The 24865-nt window shown below is 36.3% G+C and overlaps 1 protein-coding gene across 3 annotated transcripts in view; it reads right to left on the bottom strand.

Moving 5' to 3' along the window:
- Positions 1–24865, bottom strand: part of st7.L (suppression of tumorigenicity 7 L homeolog) — a 72490-nt gene that overhangs the window by 18976 nt on the left and 28649 nt on the right. For 2 of the 3 annotated variants that reach the window (NM_001093354.1, XM_018251026.2), the window contains exons 2-12: positions 20677–20759; positions 16075–16234; positions 14339–14393; positions 13340–13455; positions 12095–12170; positions 9702–9856; positions 8116–8213; positions 7393–7507; positions 5770–5842; positions 4662–4764; positions 4009–4159 (exon numbers count right to left, since the gene is read on the bottom strand). In NM_001093354.1, the coding sequence (NP_001086823.1) occupies positions 4009–4159; positions 4662–4764; positions 5770–5842; positions 7393–7507; positions 8116–8213; positions 9702–9856; positions 12095–12170; positions 13340–13455; positions 14339–14393; positions 16075–16234; positions 20677–20759 (1185 nt within the window). The remainder of the gene's footprint in view (positions 1–4008; positions 4160–4661; positions 4765–5769; positions 5843–7392; positions 7508–8115; positions 8214–9701; positions 9857–12094; positions 12171–13339; positions 13456–14338; positions 14394–16074; positions 16235–20676; positions 20760–24865) is intronic. The other variant, XM_018251025.2, reaches the window with a different exon arrangement.

The following is a 24865-nucleotide window of genomic DNA, read 5'->3' as shown; positions in this document are numbered from 1 at the left end:
CAATAATAAAAACAAATAGCAAATTATCTTAGAATATCACTCTCTACATCATACTAAAAGTTATCTCAAAGGTGAACAACCCCTTTAAGAAAAAACTGTAATGGAAAAAACTTGAATCAGTGAATTCAAGTTGAACAACCAGAAAACTCGACTTTTCGAGTGAAATCCACCGAAAAAAACTTGAACATCATAGCCTTTATGGGGGGCTTAACTTCTACATGACCTCGACAAGTTTTTTGCAGGAGTATTTTCAGACTCAAGCTATTTCCATCTTAGGGGTATAATAAATCTCAAAACATTAAGAGTTTTTTTTACCAAGAAAATTCAAGTTTTGACTGAAAAATACCCTTGAAACTCATTTCTTTTGGGTTAAACACAACTCGACCTTTAATAAATCTGCCCCTTAGACATGGAAACCATCTGTGGCTTAAACGATACCAGCGCAATATCTTGGCCTGTGTGGCTATGAGCACACCAAGCTGTCAGCAGATATATGTAATGTAAGCGTTCAATGTAAGAAGAATCAGAAAGACAAAGTGCTCTGCAAGGTCTTTCTAACACATGGCATTTATTTTGCCATATAAATCATGTGTCTGAAGAATATTTACAAAAATACAAACAGCATGTGGAGGATTTTAACATTTACAGCGAGACATTGATGTAAGGATGGTATTCGGTTTGGAAATATACAATGTCTTGTCATATCGGAAATTAAATTAGTAGAGAAAACAACTTTTCATACAATGGATTTAGGCATTTAGCAGTAGTCACTGGAGCAGTGATCATACAGATTTTGCATTTCTACAACACATTACATCAGTAACTAGTGATTAAAGTCAAACAACGACAAGCTCCGCTTCCACTACATGCTTTCTTACTTTAAAGACTTTGATCCCACATCAAGGTCACATTCCATGTTATCACTTCAGAAACATTTCCCTAAATATTTTCGATCGCAAACAATATAGATTGTAGCGGAAATAGAAAGGTGAGCAGCTTGTTTGGGCCAGCCACATTTTACTACTGCACGGATATGACATTTGCAGAGTTCTTTAATCTGAGTACCGTATATACTCGAGTATAAGCCGAGTTTTTCCGCCCCCAAAATATGCTGAAAAACTCTACCTCGGCTTATACTCGGGTCAAGCGCAAAAACGGTCGCCGGGTCTAAGAATAGTGGCTGGCGTCCAAGAATAGTCTCCAAGAATATTCGCCGGCGTCCAAGAATGGTCGCCGGCATCCAAAAACGAGATGCCGGCACCTCCAATGGGAGCAGAAACCCTCAATTTTTTGATTGAAACTTACCAGAAGCTGCTGCATTTCTCACCCTAGGCTTATACTCGAGTCAATAAGCTTTCCCAGTTTTTAGAGGTAAAATTAGGTACCTCGGCTTATACTCAGGACGGCTTATACTCGAGTATATACGGTAGTAAGTTGTGTTTTGCTTCTACGCTACAGCAACAATGTTTTTTCTCCCATAATGTGTGTTTGTATTGATATTGCTGACATCAAGCTAAAGCACAAGGACATACAAATGATAAGTGATAAATGGAACCTGCAGATTTTTTAAAATTTTATTTGTGAAAAAAGGTACATTCATTAAAAAAAAAGTGTGAACATAGCTCTGCCCAGTAGTTCCACTATTGCTTCACCATCTGACCAGCAAAAGAGTTAGTGGACGAGTGGAAGAGAGATATTAGAGTTCTGAGAGCAATCGATGGACAGTAATAAAGGGTAAATATTTGTCTTGGGCAAGAGATGAGGAGGACTTTTGGCATTAGCTTTGGAGTTTTCCTGGTAATGTTGTTTGTACCTTTCACTCTTTTACTGTAACCTTTAAATAGCATTCCATTAGGAATATAAGGGTACATTTATATAATGTGAGTATCTCAATGAGACAATCACAAGCCTCTAGTGTTTGCTCTTACTTTTTATTTACATTTGACAATGCAGTGCATAGTAAATGTCTTCTGGTGCCCCAAAAAAAATTTAGCTTTGTAATTCATATGAACGTCAATAAAGAAAATATAACAACTAATAATAAAAGTCTACTTCTACTTATTTCCAACAATATCAAGCTGTCAGCCATCCATCTGTTGCTAAATGACATCCATCATCCACTGCTGAACACATAATCAAACAAGTTCAATTATCTATTTTTAAAGATCATTAGCATCAATGCAGTGCACTTTTTTCATGGAAGCACACACTGTGACTGATCCAGATCCAGCTGCATTTGTCTTTGGTGCGTATGCAAATGACCTCTCAATTACATTCAATTCATCATTTGAAAAGAATGTACCTGGCAAAAAACCTGTGGGGAAAGGCCTAAAATGTTAATACAAGTATGTGAATTCCATATTCTTTCCCTGAAGCATGTCATGCTAGTTTCCTCTTCATTATGATTACGTTTGGCCAGTCTGCTTGAGCTCTCACATGGGGATATGTAATGAGGATACCTCTGTACTGAATTTATTTGCACCCCTCGAGAGAGAACCAAGCCATCAAGATCTCTACACACTGGATTGATTCTGCCCTATGGTTGGGCTGAGCGCCATATGAAAGCAAGAAATAAGAGATGGCGAAAGTGTTCCTTTCCTTAAAAAATTCTTGAAAGACAGACCATAACATTTTTGGTGTAGCAACAATAGGAAAATCTAACTGCCTGAATCCTGCCACTGAAGCATGCTACAATATGGTTTCAATTCTCCCCCCTTGATTATAGAAATGAAGATATAGCCGGGTCCACAAAATTCTTGGCTTGCAGTATTGCTTCAAATTTGAATGAAAACAAAACACAGAATTAAAAATTGCCAATTAGAATGAAAACAATTCTCTAATCAAGCTTACCTTAATGAGGGAGCGTTAGTACATGTTTATTGCCCCTGGCTTTGTTAAAACAAGGGTGTTTATGTTACTATGATGCTACGTGTTCTATTTATAGAAAAACAAAAGAAAGAGAGAAATGTGTCTTGCGAAGCCCGAGACACTGAATGAATATCATAACTCTATCAAGATCACCAATCTCCACCACGTGGTTATCCTAATCATTGAATGTGTAGATACTGACCGACAAAAATGTTGGGTCAGGTGCACATAAAGTTTCCACTGCAGTGCCAGCCAAGAAGTGTGTTAATGTCCACCAAGTGGTTGACTATTAATACAGGTATGGGACCTATTATCCAGAATGCTTGGGACCTGGGGCTTTCTGGATAAAGGATCTTCATACCTTAAATCTAACTGAAAATCATGAAAACATTAAATAGGCCCAATGGACTGTTTCTACTTTCAATAAGGATTAATTAAATCTTAGTTTGGATCAAGTACAAGGTAGTGTTTTATTATTAAAGAGAAATAGGAAATCATTTTTAAAAATCGGGATTACTTGGATAAAATGGAGTCTATGGGAGTCAAAGGTATTTGATTTATTTTGTTATTATTTGTGTTTTTTGCGTTATTTAGCTTTTTATTCAGCAGCTCTCCAGTTTGCAGTTTCAGCAATCTGGTTGCTTGCTTCCAAATTACCCTAGCAACCATGCCTTGATTTAATTAAGAGACTGGAATATGGGTAGGAGAGGCCTACATAAAAAGATGAGCAAGAAAAAAGTAGCAATATCAATAAATGTGTAGCCTTACAGAGCATTTGTTTTTTAGATGGAGTCTGCAACCCACATTTGAAAGTCGGAAAGTGTCAGAAGGCAAATAATTCAAAAATTATTGAAAAGTTGCTTAGAACTGGCCATTCTTTAAAATACTAAAAGTTATCTGAAAGGTGAACAACTCATTTAAGAGAAGTCAACAAAATTGCAGTCACTATGGCAGACATGAAGTTTGCAGTGATATAGTAATGTACCCATTTCAGAACCAGAAAATGGCATTAAATCAAATGATTAAAACAGCTAATAATAACACCATTATACTTTTCTCAGTATTATTTCAGCTGTTAGTATAAAATAAATAACCTATAGATCAGATGTTGGTTTGTCTAAGAAAAGAAGAATTACTTACTCCCTTCCCACGTACAGTGTAAGAGATTTAAAGCTCCTTCTACCCTTTTCCAGTGCTGAAGGTGGAAGAAAGCATATGCTATTGCTTCACTGTCCCCTCTCTTCAGGATGTGTTCAGGGGGGAGGATTAAACTTTTCATTTCTAAAAGATACTAAATGGAAAAAAAAAATTGCAATCAGGAGGAAAGCAGTTGGCAAGCATGTCAAAAGAATTTCATTAAGTGTTTGAAACAATGGTTATCACAAAACTACGTAATATTAACCAAATAGCAAATCATATAATAAAAGACTGGTTGTGCGTCTGACATAACATATATATATTGTGCACAGCCAGCCATGGGTGACATTAGCCTAAAGCCACTCCTTTGTGACAGGGAGAAGGAGTGTGATGTAAACATTTGATCACATTTTCTGAAATGTATTATTTTGTGATGACAGTGTCCCTATTGTTGGAATTCATCATCTGCAGCTAATAGGGGGTGCAAATGGAGTAATAACAGTTGAAAATCCATTCTATAATATATTTAGGTGCAAAGAGCACTAAAGGCAGCTTGTACCTTGCTCTTTCTGTGGGTTCATCTCAGTTTTTGTAGTGTTGTAAAATTAGGAATTGCTGCATTGCACCATAAAAAAAGAAGATTATTGTACACATACTTTTGGCACATGCGGATTAAATTCTACTGCTCTGTGAATGGCTTCTACAGCATTCATTTCTGCTGTGCTGAGCCCTCGCCGGGAGGCGGCTTCTGGTGAAAATCTATAAAATGCAAAAAGATAAGTGAATATAAATAAAACATATCAGAGTAAGCGCCAGCTCATCATCAATATGAACACACAGAGTAAGCCCTGCAACGTATAGCATGTTAGCAATCAGGTCAGTGTGTGCGGATTCCAAACTAAACTAGCTAGCCTATAGGCACCACAAAAAAAACAGGAAAATGTGCATTTATATGAAGGAGATATTTAATGAAATATTCTTACTAATTATAAAGACAAAGCTCTGCGCAGCAGGAGTAGGAGGATTCTACTCAGTGCTGTGCTAACCTGCCTTATGTGCCCATGGTGTAGGCAAAGATGAGCCCCAGTATATGGGGTAAGGGGAAAAAACCAGACCATGCAATGTCTTTCTCACCTCACACCTCACGGCTAACTCCAGAGCTGTACTTGGCAGGCAGACACCACAGGGAAAGCTGTGACAACCATTGCCCTGCCCTCCCAAGCTGGAGTCGCTGTGTAGGGAGGAAAGATGTTGCAGTAGGTACTGGCGATCTACAGGACAAAAAGAACGAAAAGAAGATTACTTGAACTTTCAAGAGAGCATACATTAAACAGCATGCTGTCTCACCAGGGGAAACACTTGTTTTTAGAAGGGACATCTAACTGCCATTCTTCATTAGGACATACTAATGATAATGTATTGTAGTGTACTATTGTGTGCCTAGCTACCTAACAAAAGCAGCAGCAATATGAAGAAATGAAAAATAATTATGATCATGTAGTGTAAAAAGACAAAAATGTAAATATATGATACATTCAGTAACAAACAGAGGAAGAGGACCCAACAGTCGCTCATGATATATAAAACTTTTAAGAAAGGGTAGTATAACCTATCTATATTTAATAAACAGAGGGGAAACTGTATAGGTCTAATCTATATCTCAGGCAGAGAAATGCAAAGCAGCAGCACAAGCAGGGCAGAGATTCAGAGGAAGAAGACTTCTAAATAAACAATACAGCCCAATGGCTACTGTAACATACTTACTTGTCAGATACTGCTCTTGCCTTGAGCAAGGCAGCTGTGTAGCATATTGTTGCTGATTTTGGTAAGCTTATATCTGTAAGGAAACATACAAGCAAAACCATTTTGAGTAAAGTTTTACATACATAGCCCACCCAAGCAGCCAAAACGGTACATTGCAAGCAAGAGCAATATAATGAGTTAATATATAATATTTAATACGTTTGTACAACCCTAAAAATGGAACTCTCCCAAAACAAATCTACAATTACTGTATGTCTTGAAAGTTACGACTTCTTTAAATGCGAATAGCAAAACAAAATATTCTGGCAAACAAGGCTGCCATCATGTGTTCTTAAAAGGTACTGCAATGCTTTTAGTCACATCAGTATGGAATATTATTACCACATTTATTTATAAAGGGCCAACATTTTCAGGCAGCGCTGTGCATAAGGGTATAACGTTTTCAAGCAAATGGATACGTTAATACAGTACTGTTGTGTATGACCTTGTCACAATATTTTATTGACTTTAAAGATTTTATTTTAAAAAACACGTAAGGTAAAAATGAAAAGTAGGTGAAAATCCATGCTCTTGCATCACATGAAAGCACAGGGGCCCATCAATGATCCTACTAGAACAAAAACTGATGGAGAGATGACATATTGCCCATTAGAGGCAGCTAGAACATTTTTGCTGGCATGTGACTTTACTGATGCACTAAATCTAACGTCAAAATGAGACTATAATTTTTCAGTGAAAACGTATGCTAGATATCTTCTAGAGAGGTACAAGGAACCATCATAATCAAAATAATCAGTGAGTCAGCCTGGCTAGGAGTGGAAGCACGGTTTTACTTTTTAGAGATTTTATGGTTTCTATTGGGAATAAACAACTTTACATTAGAGAAGAAATATTTACAAAAGGAGTAGAATAGAATAAGAGTTTAGAACATTACATCCGAGAATTTCAACCTTTCTTCCTAATAAAAAGTCAAACTATATATAAGCATAGATCATAGGTGGATAGTAGCAAGGTAGATAGTTGTATGTAGATTTCCAATTTTGATATACACTACAGAGCATGCACAGATATGGCAGGCATACTAGGCTCATTTTTAAGAAGTAGTTATATTTTTGGAGCTAGCGGCTACTTTTTTCCCCCAGCCCAGCCTGGTGTATTATCTGTATGGCTAGTGGGGTTAAGATATCAGAGATCAAAACAAGCTTTTGTTTTGCTCAGTACTCCATTGGGCAGTGCGCAGACGTTATCTGGCATATTACATAGCCCAGTAAGCCTCTACTTTATTGATACATGGCACTGTACATTATCACACTTCCAAGCTTCCAAAACTGTGGTCAAATGGTAGCTTTGCAAACTATACCCCCATTAACCTCCAAAGGGTTCCTGCCCTGTCAAATTCATACAAAAACAGTAAATTTAAAATTTGGCTCCAATAAAATAAATTAAATTGATTCTTAGTAGTAATGAAAGCATTTAACTGATTAATTGACCAGGGTAAACACTTACCAGTATTATAATTTAGGCCCCAAAGTGATCAGTCAAAGGTAAACAAACCCAGCAGCAACACTGAGCAAACAATAAAAAATATGTAATATTCGATGGAAGCATATTAAAAGTACTTACCATCATACTTTGCTAAAACTGCTTGTACGTCGGCATATGCCTGCAGTTCCAGCAGTGCTTCTAACAGGTTCTCATGAATGTTGAACATGCTAAGCAATGGGAACTCCTTCATTAACTAAAAGACATGACAGAGAAGAAACCTACTTTAGTACATATATATTTGGTTTGCTGGTCTGAACCAGGGTTAATAAACAGGCTTGAAAATCAAATAAACCCATATCCTTGTAATAGTAGCAGAGTAAACACCCATTAATCGATGCACAATTGCTTCATTTTCATTCATAACATTTCCTATAATAAAAAATATTTGAATAAAATTTCATAATAGGATATGTTCTTCTGTAAAAATAGAGAATTGTTCAGGTGTCTCAGTACTTTTGAAAGCTTCTTGTGAGGCAACTTTGGAAGACCAAGGGGACTTATATGTTACATTATTGCCGGTGGGAAAGCATTCGGAGGAGATTAGTCGTCTATGTTATAGGAGAATTATCGCAGGACAACTAATCTCCTCATGTACCAGGGCCATAAGAGTTTACCTATAAATCCCACACAAATGTACTATAGATAAAGAGACAGCCATAAGTATCTCTATTAGCAGCAGGCACCTCAGATCTCAAGCTAGCCAGCCTTTATACTGACCCATGCCAAAACACTGAGCTCATAAGGGGGGCTAGCTCCCAATTTGGAAACCACTTGCCTTAAGACAAAACTCAAGCTACTTACATCTCTCATCATTTTCACAGCTTCTCTGGTTCGTCCCAGTTTCCGGGCACACATTGCTAAACGCCTTTTAATGTACACAAGTACATTTGTGTCCCGCCCTAATAAATAAATAAATAAATGTGTTATGTCCTAAAATCACTTATAAACATTATGAAGTGCATTGGAGGTTTTTTTAACATAGAACTTACAGAACTACAGGACTACTTATATGAACAAGTATAAAAAGGACTGCATGCAGAGGCCAACAACTGCATAAACGGCTTTGTATATAGCTTTCAAGCATGTTTCACATAGATGGTAAACATCACCAGATGATTTTATACTATAGAACTTTTTTGAGCTTGTTCAAGGCAAAAGACAGCGGTGTAAACTAGAGGTGGATAACCATAACTAGCACACATATTTGTCCAATCACAATCATCAGATCTGTAGTTATTATCTGGCTTGTGATAGTTGAACAATAAAATTCACAACCACTGCCCCTCTGGGTCACAAGTCTTCCTCCAGAATGATATAGTTCAGTAAAAACAGTGGCTCATCAATGTAGCAATACTCGCTTGACAGTGGCTACGAGAGACACCAGTTGCCATTTCTAGTTACAAGACAGCATTGGAAGTTGGCCAGACCGAGACCAGTTCTCAGTGTTACTTCTTCAGATAAAAATAACCTATTTCCAATATACTTTAATTAAAAAATGTGTGCCGTTTTTATAAGAAACTGGACTATATGCAGTGAAATTCTCCCTTCATTTACTGCTGTGGATAGGAATTGTCAGACGGTCCCTAACTGCTCTGAAGGGAGACAATCATACTTATGAACAGCAGGAGAAGCCCCCGCCTTACTTCCCATCCATGCAGAACTCAAGCAGCTTTGTTTGTTTCCCTGTAGAGCAGTCGGCGACTGTGTAGAGATTTGCATTGGATTTTATGTTTGCCTTTACATGCCCTTTACTGTTTCCAGCTGCATGGACAAAGATCATGGAGCCAGATTTAAACAGATAAACTGGGATTCTATTTGGAGGAGCCGCTGGTTCTGCAGAGTTGGAGAAAGTTTGTATTAAACAATACAAAAACTATAAAATCCACATTAGATTACATGACAACACAGGCCACAGTGCAGTCTGTATATTCTGATTATTAACCAGTCTTGCTGTATCGGCTTCCGGCAGATATTACTTGACTTGTGCTGTTTTGATAATTTATGACTATCCCTAAGCAGCTCAGACCACACTGAGCATGTGCACAGTCTGGTCTTGCAAATATGTTTAACAAAGTTACAAGATGGTGACCCCCTGTGGCCAACTTTAAAAGCGTAAATCATTTGTTTGATTAGGCTTGTGGTGCAGTAAGTTCATGTTTATGTTTAGTATTCAAAATACAGCATTTCTAGCATTATTCTATTCTAGAAGTTACTTCCCCTTGATTGATTTTTTTGATTTTTTAAACAGCTAGTTTAAGTCAGCAGAGAAGTGTTGAAAACTTTTGAAAGTGTTTGTTTTTTTGTATGTAAGCTTATTTAGTAGTGTATTTGTAATGAAAATAAACTGTAAAGGCTATAAGCAGTGTGTGAATAGAGAGGGCTCTTACTGTGCTGTGCTTCATACTGGGCTCCATGATGCTGTAACTGCTGGCTGCGCCTGTAACATCCTTCTCCAGCCTTGAGTGCCTGCTTAAAGAGTTTTTCTGCTTCCACTATAGTAGTTGCTTCTTCTTCAGCAAGGAGAATAAATGCAGTAGCACATCTGTTCGCAGCAAAACAAAAAGCTAATCAATAAGGATTATATAGAATTATAGGCCATGGAAACAACTGATAGCTATTTTAATGTAAACTACAACGAATGATTTACAGATGCCGGAAGTGTTATTGCATTCTTGTATTTAACCCCTGCCATTTCAGAATGGTGACAGTGAAGCAATCATAATGGTATTGCTCTGTGCAGACCTAATGAAGGGGCCCCAAAGCATTGTGCTTGTGAATAACCTGTCCCTCTGCAGGACAGAGACCTCGATCCACCCAGGACTCATAATATTTGGCACTTCATTTTTTATGTAATTGTTTTTATATGTATTTATTTGAACTGTTGTTCCTGCTGCCTGCACTATTAATGTAAGCAATGTATATATACACAGTGCTATATAAATATATGCAAACACATAATAAATATGACATGTTTAATTACTCACATCTGTCATGGCTCCAAAAGAAAAGAGCTCACAGGCAAATTCCCTAGCAAATAACACACATACAAGGGTCTGTTTTAACAGGACCAATCAAACCACCAGTATGTTTATGGATTATCTGTGGAGGGAAACCAGAAGATTTTTTTTGAGGATATCAAGGCAACCAAGAATACTAAATGGCCAGGAACTAACAGGAGAAAATCATTTAAATATTATTCTATGTGTAAGAATATTTTGAGTATCTTAATTATTAACAAATATGTTGCACATCATATGTTGTGTGCTTACTTTAAAAAAAGATATTGCTAATTGTACCACCTTTCAGTATTATTCAATATATTTTAATTCCATGAGTTGGCGGCTTAAAAAACCAAAAACCTTCAAAAAGAACAAAGTGGAATTAAAATCAATATCTTTTAATTGTCACAATACAATTAATCAGTGACTGGCCAGTCTACTAATTCATAAAAACAATTAAAAAAATGTATATGAATTTTAAGTTTCTCTCTTTTTTTTGTATTATTATTATTTTTATGAATTAGTAGACTGGTCAGTCACTGTTTCGTGTTGTATATTGTAAAAATTAAAAGATATTGATTTTAATCTGACATTAAAAAAACATGCATAAAGGACTGGTTTACAAGAAATGCACAACCCTATTCAGGTTCCAAACTAGCTAACTTTCAGAATATACGTCTCAGCATGCTTCCATTTAAGCATATGCATTCTGTAATTTTTCATTTTAAGACATGCAGAGGCACATTTATCAAAGATTTTAACTCTAAATTCAATTGGGTTATTTAATAAAGAAATAGAATATCTAAAACTCAAAGGAACATTACCGACCTGAAAACTCAAATCGAATTCGATTAAACTTAAATTTGAGTTTTTCTCCGAAAAAAACTTGAATGTCAAGAAGGCTAGTAACATGTTCCAATTGGTCCCTGGACCTCTCCCATTTACTTATACATGAACTCGGCAGGATTTAGGTGGCGAATAGTTGAATTTGAGTTTTTAAGGGGCTACAGTATGATAAATCTTGAAATTCAAAATCAAATTAAAATTTAAATCGAGTTTGGATTATTCACAATTTGAATTTGACAGTTTTGACCATAAAATAATAAATTATGGTGAATTCAAATTTTCAATTTGACCCTTAATAAATCTGCCCGCAGTGTATGTACTATATGTCACTATAGCCAAAGACATTTGCTCAAATACAATTGTCATCCTATTCTATCCTAAACAGTTTTTTGCACAATGAAGAAAAACTAAATTCTAAGTAATTGTTATGACATGACTACTAATAGCCAGACAGATACCACTTTCAATAGCAATTACATTTACAAATAACTTTAAAACCACTGAAAATTGTACTTAAATATGAGGTCCACAATTTGGAAAATCCTATTACAACAGACAGTTATGCGCTTCTGTTCATGTTCAGCCTCTTGATCAGCCAACCTTATTACTAAACAGGATTGACGATGGCTGGGCATGTGCGGTAGCTGGTAGGACTTTGTAAAATGTGGACATGACCTCCAACGCATATTGGAAAATTGCTTAGATTTACACATTCTTTCATCATGCAAAAACAGTATTTCAGTGATTTCCCATATAATGTTTTTTACGAAAAGTCTCTCTTGTAATGAGCTCTAAAGGATCAAGCAAGCAAGCTAAAATCCCCAATCACCCTATTGCTTATGCTTAGAATTTCTCTAAATGTCAACCAATAAATACATTATTCGTGACTCAGTGAAGAATGAGTTGATAACTTTGTTTATAAGCATAACACTCACTCAGTTAATTCCAGTGCTTCGTGTGCTGCAGAAATCCTTGCTTGGGGGTTTCTTTCTCTCCATGCCTTTTGCATAACTAAAAGAAAACACAAATGTTGACAGTTTTAGATCCCAACATTAAACAAAAAAGTACTTTAATGTTTGTTGTATCTCTGGTATGTGCAGATATGGCAAACATTGTACGGTAATACTGTGACTCAACAGAATATATTGTTATGTATTTACTTAAAGACATTTATTTATGTGAGGTATTACAGTGTGAAAATCATCACAAACAATTAAATATACTCCTAAAAACTACAATTAGCAGCTACTAATCTTCATCTGTGACAATATGCTTAAATATGTGTAAGACACAAGAGAAAATTTGTCACACAGAGACAAAAAAGAACATACAGTATTATGTTCCTCACCAAGAGAGAAACTATAGTAATGCTATGGACATACACAAGAGGACATACTGTATACTTAATGCCATGTCCCTAAGATACATGAGAAAATACAGTAATGTACAGTTGTATGTCCTTTATGGATACACGAGAGAGAATACAGTATTGCTATGGTCCTCACAGAGACATAAGAGAAGACACATTAAGCTAGGACCAGACGAGTCAGATCTCTGCCTGCGGAAAAACACAGAATCCACTCCTGCCCTTCTGTCTCCTGTGCCTGAATCCGGAAACATAACCTCTACTTGGTTGTGGATTTTCGGCAACTAAACATGATATTTAGCATTTTATGCCCATATCCAAAACATCTGCCTGCACCTGAGCAGAGGTAATGTTTCCAAATGCAGGTACAGGGGGCAGAATGACAGCAGCAGGGGAGCAGTTTCTCAGCCTTCGGAACCAACTCATCTGGTCCTAGCCTAATGCAATGTCCCTCATTGAGACACAAGAGATAATACAGTTATGGTAAACATATTAGTAGTAAGTGAAGTGAAGCATTTCTTACACTTTTCTGACACTGTTCTAGAAAATGGGGGTTCCCTGAGGCATTTTAGAGGCACTGTTCTACACTGCTAAAGGGCTGTGATGGTGTTAGGTTCTCTGTTTTAGCTTTCTGTTTACTATTGTTCTCCATTTGCTTTGTGTGTTTTTGATTTAAATTGCATTACAGAACAGTATGGACATGATTCAGGCACAATTCAACTATTTAGAAACATAACCCGTCACTTGTTGTATCATCAAGTAAATAAGGTAGAAAAACTTGCACAATGGTTAAGAGGGAATGAGGAGTACATACTTGCATCTGCTGGCCGCACATGATCAGTGTCGCATGTGAAGAAAGTCTGATGGTCTTGTGCTGAAAGATTCATATCATAATATGTTAAAGGTTCTCTTCCTGTCACCCATGTGTACCTGCAACACAAGAGGGGCACAAACACTGTCCCATAAGTTTTGAAATCTACATACAGGTAGGGGCTTTTTCTCTTCAACTTTTGTGTATCATGGTATGTTGTTTTCCCTTTAAAAAGGCATCACTTTTTCTTTTGTATGCTTCAGCAGCGGTACTGCCTCTATTAAACTTTATATAGTGAATAAAGTACCCCCTCTTGTAAAATATAAGGATATTATAAGTTACCGAGGAGTTTCATGACCATATAAAAACACGAGGCCGAAGGCCGAGTGTTTTTATACAGGTCATGGAACTCCGAGGTGACTTCTAATATCCTCATATTTTGCAACTGGGGGTAATTTATTTATTATAATACACAAGTTTCAGTGAGTCATGTGACAGAAATGACATCAGAACTCACCGTTTATAACTGATGACATCAGAACTCACTGTTTATAAGGATATCATTTACAAGATATTCATTGCTTTTGTGTATTATATAGTGAATAAAGTACCCCCTCTTGTAAAATATAAGGATATTATTAGTTACCGAGGAGTTTCCTGACCATATAAAAACACGAGGCCGAAGGACTCCGAGGTAACTTCTAATATCCTCATATTTTGCAACTGCGGGTACTTTATTTCTTATAATACACAAGTTTCAGTGAGTCATGTGACAGAAATGACATCAGAACTCACCGTTTATAACTGATGACATCAGAATTCACCGTTTATAAGGATATCATTTACAAGATATTCATTGCTTTTGTGTATTATATATATTATTATATATATTATATATTGTCTTGGTGCACCAAAAACAAAAAGCAAAGAATAAAATTTGGCACAGCACATGGCAATTAAAGAACGATGGATGCTTTCTGGTATGCTTCTTAGCAATGTTACCTGTTATACTCCGCTCCTCTAAATAAATTCAGTGGATTCCGCCACACTTTACACTCTGAAAAATAAAGAAAATGACTAATAAAAACAAAATGCAAATGAAGGAAACTCGTTAGAAAATAATACAATGCTGGACCTCTCTACTGCATTACTATGGTTTGTTCACAAGAATGAATGATGATTCTATATGATGAAGGTTTAGTCATCAGAAAATCTAGCTTCTCATACAATTATCTAAACTAAATAAACTGTATCATGCCTGTAACCTAGTTAGGGCCTAAGTGTTTGCCTGACCAACACTTTGGGATAAAGGCAAACTTGAACTGAATATATCTGTAAACTGCTGCTACTACAGTTTCTGTGCAACGTAACTCAAGGCCAGCAACAAACATATTCAAATCATAAACACTTTGCATATGCTTACTCCCACATGTGACATTTGTTTCAGTAAGAGCACAGCTGTGCTTGCTTGTTTTGCTAATAGGTTATCACTGCTCTTTAAAAATCCAACAAAAAAAATCAGTTTAATTTTCTTTTCTCTCATATAAATATATAAAAGTAAAAACTCTGTCCCTAGTGAAGAGCTTTATTTTTCTTTATAAAAAATTGTTACAGACTGTTGCTTTTGCAAAGTTTCATTTGCTATTGTTTTTTTTTGTTGTTCCTACAAATTTAATTAATCTAAAGCTCCACTGCCATTTCAAAAACTAGAGTAAAGTTAGTGAAAGGTATACAACTACTCTGCTTGTTGCCCATACAGAAATGTACATATTATAAAGTGAACAATAGCATAGGTGCCCCCTCCTCCATAATTATACATATCATAAAGCAAATTATAGCATAGGTGGAAATTGAAAGTAGTGTATGGGGGGGAAAAAAACCATAAGGATTAAAAGAGGAGTGTTGTAGCTTTTTCTCCATGATCCAAAAAATTATCAGTGTTTGTTTTGTTATGCTAAGGGCTTGGAAGTTTGGTATCTCCTTTTGGTGTCAAACTGTGCCTAGAAAAAACGCCTAGCCTGACCGAAAAATCTTAACACATTAGGCAGAGATTTGTAATGCAGTAATTCCTGGGGATCCAAATGTATCAACTGATGAATTACAGATTTGAGTTTCATAGACTGTGAACATTATTAATTTAGCACAAAAAAAAATACTAAATAGAAATAGATGATTGGAATCTATTTGAAGTGCAATCTCCAATGGACATGCTGATGCAGTCATATATCCACATTTCACCAATCAGGAAAGGATTGCAAACTCAATTTACAGAAATTAAATAATATCATTATTACATGAGGAAAAAAAGAAAAATTTACAAACATTACAGAAATCAAAAGTGAGACCAACACGTTTCGACCATATCGGTCTTCCTCAGGGGCACAAATAAAAAAAAACAAGAAAAAAAACCTTTTTCTTTTTGTTTTTCTGTTTTTTTGTTATTTGTGCCCCTGAGGAAGACCGATATGGTCGAAACGTGTTGGTCTCACTTTTGATTTCTGTAATGTTTGTAAATTTTTCTTTTTTTACCTTTTTTTCCTCATGTAATAAATATATTATTTAATTTCTGTAAATTAAGTGTGCAATCCTTTCCTGATTGGTTAATGTGAGATTTGGAGACCCACATGGGGAGCCTCCCTATGGATTAGCACCTTGCACTATATATTTTTTCAGGGTGTTCACCTTTTTTCTAATTTCTATATATCCACATTTCCTCAGCATCTTGCTTTCAAACCTACCTGATACACTTTGTCGACTGGAATCTGCATCACCATTGCTGGTGTTGGAGTTGCTTGTTGTGTTGTTGTCAACTCCTCCCAACAAGGGACGTAAATGGCTGACAGATACCTGCTCAATGAACGATGTTCCATACTTCCGAAAATACCACCACTCAAATATCTATAAAAAATCCAGCAACATGCTGAGTAATGCTTTTTTTCCCCATAGCAAATAAGATAACATTTAAGGGAAAGTGTCAGGGTTCAACCATCGTTAATTTTATCATTTTAGCAGAAGAATGCTTAAGAAAGGAGCAGACTAAACATGCCTGGGGTGGGATTTTTTCATTTATCTACTAGCAATAATTTTACGTTGTTAAAACAAAACATAAAATGAAACAAAAACAGAGCAAAACCATGTTTGCATTTCATGATCATATTACAAATGAACCTTGATTGAATTCTGAAACATATTGACTTATGTGATCTTCTGAACCACTGACACAATTACATGATGAAAACTACAATTACATAATCACTTCTGGGGAATCTTTAATATAACTGTACTTTGTATTTATTTGTATATATCACTGGAATGACCCAATATCTTTATAAATTATGGTTTTGCTGTATAGTGCTGAAAACAAAAGTGTAAAAGGAAAGGGAAATTTATAACAATTAGCATGAGGAGAAAATGCTAATTAACCCCTAGAATGAAGAAAATTGCAGAAAAAAGAGAAGTGAATGGGGGAGGAAAAAACAAGAAGAAAAAGAAGAGTGAACTAAGCCAATGAATGGCCAGTCATCAGGCCCCAACTGGCAAGCTGTGGATTCAGGCAAATGACAGAGGAGCTGCTGTAAGATGCCATAGGCAGTCACTATTTATTGGACTGGTGGGGGCTGTTTGGGCCTCTGTATAATTGAAATGCCAGGGCTTATTTTGAATCTCAGTTGATACCTGGTCGTCATGCTCTAAGATTGTGGACAGAATTACAACAGATCAAACATTAACTGATATTGCAGGTTACAAGACTAGGGCCATCTTATCACAAAACCTTTATAATGTCTTGCAGCCTGTTTGCCTGGTTACCTGACAATGCACAAAAAAATTGCAATGTATCTGTGTCTAATGTTGTCCACTTGGGTTTGGCAGGCAACATTCACCAGCTAGCTGACAGATGGCACACACTACCGGAACAAACTGAATGTCATCAGTGCATATTAATGTTAATAGTTACTTGCTTTTAAAATCAATATGTATTGCAAAACATGGTACAAATGTTAGTCTCTGCAGTTTCTCACTATGTCTAGTACTTTGTTGCTGAGATTCCAGATTCAAAGGGAATCAAATTGTTAAATGTGACTTGAAAACATTTTTTAGAGCTTGGCCTTCCTCCAGTGCACTGTTATTGCCCATATCAATAAAATAACATTTTGTGAACAGGCACAACACATTTTTCAAATCCTATTTATAGGGCAGGTGAATATTACTCTGCTCTAATGACAAATCTGATATTTTAGGACACTTACTTCCAAATCAATCTTTGGAGAAAAAATATTAACTCATACATGCTGGCTACACAGACAGGTAGAAATGAAATCTTACCCGCTTTACCACTAAAGTAGCATAATCAAATTGTATTCTAAATGCAAATTGAGTTGTGCATGGCAGCCATCCCAGTTACTAGGACTTTATACCGCAAAAGCTATAAACAAACAAACAACATTTAAAAAGCAAACACCCCTATATTAAGGGGGAATTCTGGCTTCCAAACCAAAATTTAAATAAGAGGCCCACATAATACAGAAACCCCTAATATACCCATCACCGTTACATGTTTCTTCAAAGAATAAATGCAAAAGTAGTCAGAAAGATCAGAAGGAGAGCAGGGGGCTAGGCTCCAAACGATTACAAGTCATGAAAAGTCTGCATATTTTTTAATTGATGTATATTGCAAAGTTGCTTGAAATTGTGTTTACTTATCAAAAAGCTTAAGTTATGTTTTTGTCAAGTTCCCCTTTAAGATATATATTAACAAAAATGATTTACAAAATAATTTGACTGAACTTCCTACACCCCACAAACATACAGACAGATTCTGACTGATACCACTGTAAGCCCACTGTTAGTCTGTAAACTCCACTTAGGTAGGGAATGATCGCTACTTTAAAAATGGCTGGGTAAAATGTGTTGTCACTACATAAGTTCCAGGAATCAAATATAGATGCACAGTTCTTCCTTTGTTTATAGTGGCACCTGGATCAATAGGTTTCTGTGCCTATTTTCTTATGATGTATTTATAAAAGCTACAGAGCAGAATGCTTTGAAAGAAATCACTTATGCCTGTCTTTCCCACAGGAATTGCTCATTTTCCAACTGTGCTTATGTTTGGGGAGTTGCCTGCCTTGTATGAGTATCCACAGAGAGCTAATTAATGAAGCTGCTGGTGTAATGCTTGCAAACAGTGGTATTCCACCACAAATCAACAAGGGAAGGTGCCAGATTACATTTCATGCTCATTTTGTAGATTTAAATTAAAGGTAAACACGCACCAGAATACTATTTTGCCAAGAAGGGATTCTGTTTAGAAAATGTCTCTCTCTCTCTCTCTCTCTCTCTCTCTCTCTATAGTAGGGATGTAACTTTGTATACTCTCTCTTATGTTCTACTACTCTTAAATGACAAGGAAAGTCTTAAATAGAATAAGGCTAGAAATGCTGTATTTTGTATACTAAATATAAACATGAACTTACTGCACCACAAGCCTAATCAAACAAATGATTTGTGCTTTCAAAGTTGGCACAGGGGGCTGTCATCTTGTAACTTTGTTAGACATCTTTGCCTGACCCTGCACATGCTCAGTGTGGTCTGGGCTGCTTAGGGATAGTCATAAACAAAGCTGCTTGAGTTCTGCATGGCTGGTAAGTAAGGTGGGGGCTCCCCCTGCTGTTCATAAGAATGATTGTTTCCCTGCCCAGCAGTTAGAGACCATCTGACAATTCCTATCCACAGCAGTAAATGAAGGGAGAATTTCACTGCATACAGTCAGGTTTCTTATAAAAACGGTACACATTTTTTAATTAAAGTATATTGGAGATGTTTCTTTTTCATTAAAGAAAGTAAAAATGGTATTTTATATTTTTTGCCTTTCCTTGTCCTTTAAGCTGTGCATACACAACAGCAAACCATCAATATTTTCTATATGAAGAGGGTTGTTTCAATGGAAAATATGTTTCAACAACAACAACCTGTTTTTTTTCTCTTGCTCTGTCAGAGAAAACATGGTTCTACAATGTGACAGATGTGAATAATGTGTAAACTCTGTGGAATATTAAGATGCTATATAAATAATGCATAATAATAATGATAATACCTGAAACTGTTTTGGTTACCACGTTCCTATTTATAACCACGTGAGTGTGTGCAAGCAGGAAGGAGGCAGAATACCAGCTGGATTTGCATAGGGCACCCTTTCACTGTGGCCTGGCACTCATTTAGAATGCAAAAATTAAGAACTCAGGTAGGACCAACTATTGAGTTGCAGTAAAAGTGGTCACAGAAATATTTAACTGCAGAGCATATCACACACTTAAAAGCCTCGGTAGGATCCCACTTCACCTCTGTGATACTCTTAAGTGGACTTGGATCACCTCCAGGGAAATCATCTAACCTGATTCCCTGTTTCCTATGATCCCTACAATAACTGGCAGTATCACCTGGGAGAGCTTCTTACAAACAAACACTCCTAAACTGGAGCTCAGTACTGCTCTTTCTTTCTCAGCATGCCTGCCCACTGTCCTAGAGTGTACTATAACAGGAGTTCACCTACCACTATGGACATACCTCGTTCACTGGGTCCCTGTTCCCTGACTTCTCAAGGAGATTACTACCTTAGGGAATCTATGTTCCATAGGTAGAGGCCAAAGAGGAGAAGAGACATCTGACGCACTATACTCACCACTAAAGGACATCACCCATCTAGGCAAATATGGAACACTATCTTGCCCTGGTATCCAGGTTACATACACCAGAATTTCCTAACCTAATTTTTCAAACCAGTAGGGGAGTTAATCCTCTGGATCCCTACATACCGGTTTGGAATGTATTTAGACATTTAGGTATATCAAACACAAGACTCCAACTTGTTTTTTTTAACCACAGTTTATGGCCACATATGTAACTAAGTTGCATGACTTATCTGGTGTAGCGTATACAGGTAAGGGACAGAGTGGCTCAATGGATCCTGGCACCTAACAACTATCTACATAAAAGTGACACAAACTATCTACACAAGGGAATTCTCAAACGAAATGCATCATGTGATACAAAGCCATAGGGAGCACTATAAAGGATTTTTACCCATTTTCTCCTGTTGAAAAGATTTTGAGAAGGGATATGCTAGAAGGATTTTTTAACTAAAGGTTGAACTATATATACATATATATATATATATATACATATATATATATATATATATATATATATATATATATATATATATTTCATTAAATTAAAGCTATTAAATATTAAATCTAATATATATTATATGAAATTAAAACTAAAAATTACAAAACATTTTTGTACATGTAATGAATATTCTACCACATATTTGCAATACTTACCAATATTAGCCCTGAGATCAGGGAGGATGTGCCTGTCAAGGCAACATAGAATTTAGGCGTTAACGTGTTCAAAAACATACTCACTGCAAGAGAAAAAAAGAAAATATGAATTAGTGTTTATATATTTAGAAGGAGGAAAGTTGTGGAATCTCGAACAGCCTCTCACTGGGAAACAGAAGATAAAACATATTTAGTCAGCAAATGGAAAGCTACAAAATGCATATTTTTACAACATGTAATATGTTTTTAGTGAAGAATGTGCATGCACCAAAAATAACAGTAATTGGTAAATACTTACTAGCCTATGCCTAAAAACTGTTTAAAAGCAGTACTAGTTTATCTCTTCTGTTTTCTACACTTTTCCAGCATCTTTGGGTTATATAATCTCCCTGTATGCCACAATGTGCTGTGAAAATAAGCCAAACAAGTGCCAACCAATTAATCTAGCCTAAAAGGTTCACAAATAACTGTCAAGGCTTGTGCTATATGTTTTTTTATCAATGTGCCTCAATATTTAATTAACACCTAACTCTCCATGCTGCTTTAGACCTGATCCCAATTGGACAGTTTTATTTTTTCAAAATGATTCTACACATTCTTTCCTTTACAGTACAAAAGGGTACCAGCAGAGGAAACTACATTACTGTACATATTACTGACAAACTGTCCCTATGAAGCAAGTTAGGCTAGGTGATGAACCTGGCTCATGGAAGCATTCAAAGTCGTTAACAGCCACAGGGAGGTTCTAACATTTGGGGGCCCATTTACTTAGCTCGAGTGAAGGATTAGAAGAAAAAATACTTCGAATTTCGAATGGTCGAATATGGCTACTTCGACCTTCGTCTACGACTTTGAATTGAATTATTCTAAGTATAAATCGTTCGACTATTCGACCATTCGATAGTCGAAGTACTGTCTCTTTAAAAAATACTTCAACCCACTAGTTCGCCACCTAAAACCTACCGAGGCCAATGTTAGCCTATGGGGAATGTCCCCATAGGCTTCCTAACAATTGTCTGATCGAAGGAAAATCCTTTGATCGATGGATTAAAATCCTTCAAATCGTTCGATTCGAAGGATTTAATCATTCGAACGAACGGTTATTCCTTCGATCGTTCAATCGTAGGAATAGCGATAAATCCTTCGACTTCGAAGTAGAAGGATTTCAATTCGGCAGTCGAATATCGAGGGTTAATTAACCCTCGATATTCGACCATAAGTAAATTTGCCCCCTAAACTCACTTGTAATGCCAGAAAAAGAGTACAAATTGGATACAATTAAATGCATGTAAACTGAAAATGATTTTTAAGATTTGTTTTAAATTCTAGATCCATTCATATGCAAGACACATTGTAGAATTTTTTGGTCAATAAAACCAAAATATTCCTCCCATCGAAAGGACATAAATACTTTTATGTAATAAACAATTACAATAATAATAATAATAATAAACGAATATGCCATTATATTGGTCAAACTAAATCTAAACCCTAAATATCATGTAACTTTAACAACCAGCAGGTTTGCTAATTTACATATGAATTGGATTGCTTTGGATTTTGTCCACAAATCTGGCAAATGTTTTGTGGTGGATTGAGTATTGGGCCAAATCCAACAATCCTGTATTTGGAACATCCCTAAATATTAGTCCAACATGCTAATGAATATTAGTACTGTAGAAAAATAGGTCCAGTTCGCAGGTATTTCAGTAAAATGTTATTCAGTTTCTAATTGATCACTGTGCCTGTTAATAATGCAGGTGATTTTGCAGATGATACACAGATGCTTGAACTAGATCCTAATCTTATAAAGCTGCCTTAAAGTCTAAGCCAATTACTTAATTTCATTATCCCCTTGTATTTAAACATAGTTAAGAGCTATTGTGTCAAAAACCAGTTAAAAATATCTTCTGCTTATAAGATGAACACATACAGTTCAAATGGGCAATATGCTGTCAGTCATCCTGCAGACTGATTGTTTATGATCGGGTAGTGAAAGTTAGGCACATAGCTTAGCAGATGTGCATGGAGGTTGGGTCCTTGAGTTTCTGGCTCAACTGATATGATAACCAGAGATTCATGTCAAAATAAAGCCATCAGTTTCCTTAGTTTTAAGTTAGTCTAAGCAACTTTGGCACCAGCTGGTCAATAAAACAAATTGATATCAGATCAAGTCAATATTTTTTGGATTTGACCAAATAGCAACTCCTTCTGTTTAGAGCATATTTAAACAGGAACTCTGTCTCCTCTCAAAGGAAACTGACTGTCAAAACCCCAAGCAAGAAAAATTGTTGACCAGCTGGTGCCAAAGTTGATTAGACTAACTTAAAACTAAGGAAACTGATGGCTTTATTTTGACATGAATCTCTGGTTATCATATCAGTTGAGCCAGAAACTCAAGGACCCAACCTCCATGCACATCTGCTAAACTAAACTCCAAGGGGAGAACATTTGCCCTCTTCGAATGGTCTGAAACTACTAAAATGCACAACGCTTATTCCTACTTTTTCTAATACTATTTAGCAATCAGGGCAAAGTGCTAAATTTAAAACCTAGCATTCTCCCCATAAAAAAACAGCAGCTTAGGAAAAGTTTGAGCCAATGGATGAATAAAACAATTACCTGCCGTCCCTGCCGCTCCCATCCTATTACCGGTAAAGGGATTGTGTCAAAGGAAAGCATTTTTTTTCAAAATGCCTCAGTTAACAGTGCTGCTCCAGCTGATTTCTGCATTGAAATCCATTTTCAAAAAGAGCAAACTGATTTTTTATATTCAATTTTGAAATCAGACATGGGGTTAACCATGATGTTAGTTTCCCAGATGCCCTCAAACATTGTGCCTTTTGACTTGATAAACTTCAGTCACTCTTTACTACAAGTTGGAGCGATATCACCCACCTCCCTTCCCACCAGCAGAACAATGGGAAGGTAACCAGATACGTAACAGCTCCCTGACCTGCATAGCTAAAAATGCTTCAATGCCTCACATAGTGATAGATATGAGATTAGCAATCAATAGTAAAAATCCAATTCCCACTGCGACTTGTTCAGTTATACGCTTAGTAGAAGAAACAATAGCTTATATTGCTGCCTACACACCAATATTACAGCTAAAAAGAAATAAACTGGTTGTGTCAGGAATAGAATTTTATATGGTACAGTAAATTATTTGCAATGTAAACAGTGCAATTTAGAAATCATAAGCCAGTAGGACTGTGTGCTTCTGCAAATGAAGCATTCAGGCTACTAATGTCCTCCAAATGCTTTCCCAGCAGCTAACATTTGAATTGCTGCTGGGGAAACATGCTCCATAGAGTTGCCCAAAGATCGAGAGTAAACTTCGGGCTACTTCTACAGGTAGCTGTGCCACGAATGTTTCACCAGAGGCGATATGCATGTTAGCTGCAGATTCATTGCGGGGCGAGTAATCATATGTCATTGCCATTAGAGCCTATAGAAACCTTTTTTTTTATCCTGAGCATAATATAAGTTATACTGAAAATGTATTTTCTTATGCCTATTCTACTAAAATGAGTGCTGAAAATACCCCAATAGCCACAAGTCACGTCACACTGACTAGTAGCGTTCAAAAACATACCTTTGGAACACCAATTTGAAATAGCATACATTAAGGCTGCTAAAAATTGCTAAAAATAACATTACATAAAAACCCTATGTGATTGTTTTGCCGGTAACCAACAAAAAAATAATCTTTAGAAAACCGCATTCCTGTATTTCATAGATTTCTGGATAACAGATTCACTTATAATGGATTCCATAGTTACATTAAATGGAGTTTCTTTACAACTGGCTGAAAGCAAATTATTAGGTATAATTGGAATGCACGACAACTAGTTTTACATGTATGGCAAATTTGTTTGCCTGTCACCAGTTACTCAGTTTACCTATGCTTTGGTTTCTCTTTATAAAATATTGATCAGCTACAGAACACACACATTGTTAACAGATCCCGCTGCATAGAAAAGGCTCAAGCACCCATATGTCACTAGCGACACAAATTAAACCTTACCATGGTATTGTGTAAACTGAAATACAACCTCTGGCACAATATAAGAGAAACTGCCCCAGTGTCCTATATAAAGAATTAGAAAACTTTTGCTATAGTACAGACTTAACCTACAGCAGATCTCCATACTACCAATGAAAGAACCTGAAGTCAAGGAAACAT

This window comes from Xenopus laevis, chromosome 3L (genome assembly GCF_017654675.1).
Source record: "Xenopus laevis strain J_2021 chromosome 3L, Xenopus_laevis_v10.1, whole genome shotgun sequence".
NCBI lineage: Eukaryota > Metazoa > Chordata > Amphibia > Anura > Pipidae > Xenopus > Xenopus laevis.
The sequence above is the reverse complement of the archived record's forward strand: the minus strand, read 5'-3'. Positions and strand labels throughout refer to the sequence as shown.